Here is a 6,000-nt window from a genome sequence, read left to right as displayed (position 1 = left end):
TTATGGAGTGAATGTGCAATTGAATAGATCCAAAAATCCAACCGTTTTGCCATACACATGCTCAGTCTGCCAAGGCTACTGGATCTCTCAATTGCTATCCATTTCCCATTCCCATACTGACCTTTCTGTCCTGGGCCTCCCGCATTACCAGAGTGTGGTCACACACAAAATGGAGGAAGATAACAGCTTATATTCTGCTTTGATAGCTTACAACCCAGTGAATCGCACCTACTTCTCCCCTCCCCTTCCACCTACATTCCTTCCTTTGGCTTCATAATTCCCAACACTTCAATCGTTTTGATTCATATCCTTTGTCTTTTCATTCCTGGCCTTTGACCAAACATCTGCCTATCAAAACATCATCCATTTCTTCTCTCCAGAGATGCTGCCTGTCCCGCTGAGTTATTCCAGCATTTTGTGTCTATCTTCAATTTAAACCTGCATCTGCAGTTCTTTCCTACACATCTGCCAATCAAATATCCCTCCTTATGTTGGCCTCTTTCCTGCCCGGCTTTGTCCTGCCCCTCCCCTTCCCGCTTCACCCCCCCCCCCCCACCCTGCCACAATCCGTCCGAAGGGTCATGACGTGAAACGTCATTTATCCATGTTCTCCTGCAATTCTGCCTGACCCACTGAATTACTCCAGCACTCCTTGTCTTCTTTTGTAAACCACCATCTGCAGTTCCTTGTTTCTCTAAAAGTTATATATATATATCTGCCAAATCGCCAAAAAAATATGGCTGTTCAGAGCTGGCGAATGTCATTGATCCATACTGACTATAACTGCAACCATATTAATTTTTGCTGCCATTCACCCATTATGAAAAAATTATTTAAATTATCCCTTGTACATTTATAGTTATTAAAAGATGTAGCATGAAACAGGCCCTTCTTCCCCTGAAAATTTTGATGATCATCAACAACCTGTTTACAATAATCGTATATTTTAATCCAATTTTTCCTGTCCCGACATACGCAGAAGTAGCTGATAGAAGCATATGATTTTATGAGATAGGGTAGACATTCACAACCTTTTTTCCAGGATGGAAATATCAAATACCAGAATGCATAGATTCGAAGTGAGGGCGACTGAGTTTAATGGAGATGTGTGAGAAAACTTTTTTAAACAGAGGGTGATGAGTGCCTGGAAAGTGCTGCCTGGACTGGTGGTTGAGGCAGATACGACAGTGGCACTTAAGAGGTTTATGGATAGGCATATGTATATGGAAGGATATGGGTTATGCGTGGGTTGATAAGAGATGGTCTTGGCATCATGGTCAGATATTGTGGGTTGAAGGGTCTGTTTTTGTTCTAAATTATTTCAAAATACTTCCACTCACCTACACATCAGGGGCAGCTTACAGTGGCCAATTATCCAAACATGCTGCCTGTATTTCGGATATGGGAAGAACATGCAAACTCCACACAGTGAGCACCTGATGTCAGCATGGTACCCATGCCCCAGGTGAGGCTGCAGCTCCACCAGCTAAGTGCTTATGGACAGTGATACTTGTGCTGAACTGTGCACAAAAATGAATTTCACTGTACTTTGGTACACATAACAAATAAAGTACTATAACATAGCTGCTCCACTGTACTGTCTCACCAATTCATTAATATATTATTCTACAACTAGTTTTCAGAAAAGTTGAACATTGGTAAAAATGTAATTTGCTCCCCTTCCCCTCCTTCTGCCACCATAATTCCTTATAAAGGTGAGATTTAAAACGAATAGTTTGGTTGCTTTGTATTTGACTTGTTAAGTGGGTCAGATTTTGATGTGGCCTCATCTTATTGCCCAAGCGTGTTCACCTCTTTTACTTAATTGAGTTCTCCTTACAAAACTAAGTGGATTGAGGACAATTTGCTAGCATTTCTGAGGAGTGATCAGGAGTGAACGGGTGATCAGTTGGTGAGGACTTAGGTCTATTTGCATGCATTATCTCTAAATAAAACATTTAAATGGCTTGTAATCTCAGTAAACCGTAAAGACAATTAGATGCTATTGAAACTTTGTTTAGATTAACTTATATAGGTGATACATTAGATGCTTGCTAATTTTGCAATTATTCTGTAAAGGCATTTTATTTTGTGAGGGAAAAATTCAGTTATATGAAATTCATTTAAACAAAAAGTTAAAAATAACGATGCCTAATCAGTAAATGCTTTCTTCCCTGAAGCAGATAGAATTTGAATACCTTGAGAAAATCAATTAAATTTTCCAGGAGAGATATTTTCGGGGAAAATTGTGGGCACAAGCCATGAAGTACGTAGTTGCAAATAGGAACTAAAAATTGAAATATCAATTTTTCAACCATTCTGACAGAATATAAAATAATTTAATAAAAGTATTTTTCCAAAATGATATTGAATTATAGTATGCCCCAGTGTCAAAGGCTTTACTTGGTACATTTCATATAAGCCAAAGTAAGGAACAGTCACTGTTACAACATTTCTTCCCCATATCTGCATTTTCAAAAACAATTTAAATTCATAAAACTAACACGGATACTAGGTTTTCAATGCAGAATACAATGTTATCTTTTTACTAAGCTAAAAATATATGGCACCTAAAACATGGCACTTTTATTTCTTTGCAGTGAATAATAAACACAATAGAGTTCTGAGGATAGACACAAAATGCTGGAGTAACTCAGCGGGATAGGCAGAATCTCTGGAGAGAATGAATGGGTGACGTTTCTGGTCGAGACCGTTCTTCAGACTTAAAGTCCAGAGATGCTGCCTGTCCCGCTGAGTAACTCCAATATTTAGTGTTCATCGTCGGTTCAAACAAGCATCTGCAGTTCCTACGGCATTAGAGTGCTGCTCTGAAGTTAAACATAGAGAGAGAAAAAAGCCAATAGTAAGAGATACACTAGTGAGTAACTCCTTGTGGTTTCTCAATGTTAGGTATAGTCGGTATCTAGAATTTAACTTTGATAGAATTAGTGGATGATAATGAAACAATTTGATGGCATCAGGTAGAGTGTGATAGTCATTTCACAAATCGTTTGCAATTTTATTAGCACCATTATTTATGTATTGAACAGACAATTTATATGGATGTTTGATAGGTTTTACCCTGGATCTCGTCAAGCAGAGGCTGCCTCTCTTCACCAGTGGCCATCTCCTTCTTCTTACAATTCTGAACAATGATGCAGTTTGACAGTGTAGTCATCAAACATCCAATCACTCCAGCACTTAACAGCCAAGGCCAGATTTGCCTGGCTTCTTGAAAGTAGGAGGACATAATTTCTATAACTGAGGGTGGTACTGAAATATACAAGGTTTAAAATAAAATTAATAAATAGAAAAATATAAAGTAGATAAAAGATAAAGATAAAAAGATAAAGTCTCATATTTCCATTGACTTCAAAACTTAGGAACATATACTGATTTATTACTCAAGGCAAGAGATAGATATATCAATCTGCTGAACACTCAGAACATATTTATGAACTTATGATTTTGCTCTTAAAGCATTTTATCAAAAATCTTTTTTTTTTAAATAGTCTTGTGTTAGTTTATGGGTTCTGGTGTATATGAGGAAGGAGGGCAAGAATTGCATCTGGTATGGATTGAGAATAGAGTTAAATCTTGAACAAATTGGCTGACACACTGAGCTACATAAATAACTTTAGAAAACTGAAATTACAATGTGATAATCAAGCATTTACTTCCTCTTCCTTTAATTGTGAATCACATATCAAGCATTGCCAAACGATTATAGTTCAAAAAGTTTTTTGAACTTTTTTTAAAAACTATTTACTTGAGAACTATAGCGTAACCACACTGACCAAGATGCAAGGAAACATGTAGATTGAAGGAGATAGAATTTGGTTGTGGGCTAATTTCAGTGTGACAAAAGAACATATCTCATGAGAGGTCAATCGGTTTGTGAGCCTTGTTAACAATTTATGACTGCAGCACCTATTCTATGCAAGCAGATCATGCGCTACATTGAGAAGAATGTATGGCCACTTTCCTCAACCAAGTTGCTCAGAGTTGCATGCCTTGAAGCTGAGAGGGGACAAGAAATTGTCTGCATTACTGAATAAATGCAGAACATCTGACTCAAAGAAATATGTAAGACATATCTTTTGGTGTTGCATTTTAGGTCAATATGGCTACTTAAAAAGAATGAACAAACATGACTGTTCCACTCAAGTGAAACTAGTTTCTGCCAGAGGACATAATGTTCAGCACAGCTATGCGACAGTGACAATGCTAACTTAATTGATAAAGCAAGGAGATATATTTCAGTCAAAGCAGATTCACTTGATGCAGTAATATATAGGTTTAAATATGTATATACATATGTAAACTTAAATGATGCAAGAGCATATATTCTTTGTTTAGAAACTGAAGCACTAATGAAAGGTATAGGTTTCTATTGAGCCCACCTATGTTAATAGCACATCTCTGATTTATGAGGCTCAGTTTTGAGATGAATGCAGGTTAATGCAAACTTTCAGATGGCTTTGTGTGCAAATCAGCTTTAATGTATATTACTTTATTAAGTATATGTATTAAGCTTGGTTTAGAAATGTGTCAAGAAGTATTACACAATGTTTTATTCTTTCAGGACCTTCTGCCCTCTTCTTCCCAGAAATGTAAAAAAATCAAGTGAATTGATATTGTAGGTAGGTAGCAAAATTACAATTCTATCTAGCTTTGCTCTTGAAACTCTTCCTGTGTAGTGAGCTCCCATGAAAAACATGACTAGTTAATGTTAAACTTTTCCAAAGTTTTGGAGTGCTCTTGTCGATTTACATCTGGAGCCACACCCATTGGCAAGACTGACCAACTCCTTTCTGTTGTTATTCACCCTCCATGTTGTATTTTGTGCACGGGTGGGCAGGATTATCATTAATGACTTATTCGGAGAACTTGGCTTAAATTCACTTTTAAGTGAAAAGGGCACAGTGGCGCAATGGTAGAGTTGCTGCCTTATAATGCCAGAGACCCGGGTTAGATCCTGATTACCGGTGCTGTCTGTATGGAGTTTGCACGTTCTCCCTGTGACTGCCTGGGTTTTATTCGCCTCTTATTCAGGCAGCATTATGGTAAATCTCCTCTGCACCCTCTCAATAGCCTCCACACCTTTGCTGTAACAGGGTGACCAGAACTGTACACAATATTCCAAATGTGGCCAAACCAAAGTCCTACAGCTGCATTGTGACTCTTACATTCAATGCCCTTAGCAAAGAAGGCAAGCTTACCATACTCCTTCTTTACTATTCTATCTACTTGTCCTGCCACCTTCAGTGACCTATGAACTTGGTCTCCAAGATCCCTCTGCACATCTATGCTGTTAAGGGTCCTGACATTAACTGGACTCTACATTCAACCTCCCAAAGTGCAACACTTTACATTTGTTTGGATTAAATCATCTGTCATTTATCTGCCCATTTCTGCAGTTGATCAATATCCCACTGTAACTTCTGACAGCATTACATCAACACAATGCTGAGGGAATTCTCGGCTGGGTGTTATTCAGTTGAGATGTTAAACTGAGCAACTGAGTCATCTCTTTTATCTCAGAGAACGCGCAGTCTTATTTACCGGGATGGATGGAGGCATATTTCCTGCTTTTCTGGTCAATATTTCTGTTGTGATTAATACTTAATGCAAAACATCTGGTCCCTTATCTTGATGCTTGTAGAATTTGTAGCAAAATTACAATTCTATCTAGCTTTGCTCTTGAAACTCTTCCTGTGTAGTGAGCTCCCCATGAAAAACATGACTAGTTAATGTTAAACTTTTCCAAAGTTTTGTAGTGCTCTTGTCGATTTACATCTGGAGCCACACCCATTGGCAAGACTGACCAACTCGTTTCTGTTGTTATTCACCCATCCATGTTGTATTTTGCGCACGGGTGGGCAGGATTATCATTAATGACTTATTCGGAGAACTTGGATTAAATTCACTTTTAAGTGAAAAGGGCACAGTGGCGCAATGGTAGAGTTGCTGCCTTATAATGCCAGAGACCCGGGTTAG

At 38.1% G+C, this 6,000-nt stretch overlaps 1 protein-coding gene across 1 annotated transcript in view; it reads right to left on the bottom strand.

Moving 5' to 3' along the window:
- Positions 1 to 2,042: 2,042 nt before the first annotated feature.
- tyr (tyrosinase) overlaps positions 2,043 to 6,000 on the bottom strand; it is a 38,463-nt gene continuing 34,505 nt past the window's right edge. The window contains exon 5 of the mRNA XM_055637261.1: positions 2,043 to 3,273. Coding sequence (XP_055493236.1) covers positions 3,056 to 3,273 — 218 coding nt within the window. The 3' untranslated portion in view covers positions 2,043 to 3,055. The remainder of the gene's footprint in view (positions 3,274 to 6,000) is intronic.

Source organism: Leucoraja erinacea, chromosome 6 (assembly GCF_028641065.1).
Source record: "Leucoraja erinacea ecotype New England chromosome 6, Leri_hhj_1, whole genome shotgun sequence".
Classification (NCBI taxonomy): Eukaryota; Metazoa; Chordata; class Chondrichthyes; order Rajiformes; family Rajidae; genus Leucoraja; species Leucoraja erinaceus.
Note: the sequence above shows the minus strand (reverse complement) of the source record. Positions and strands in the feature narration are given on the sequence as shown.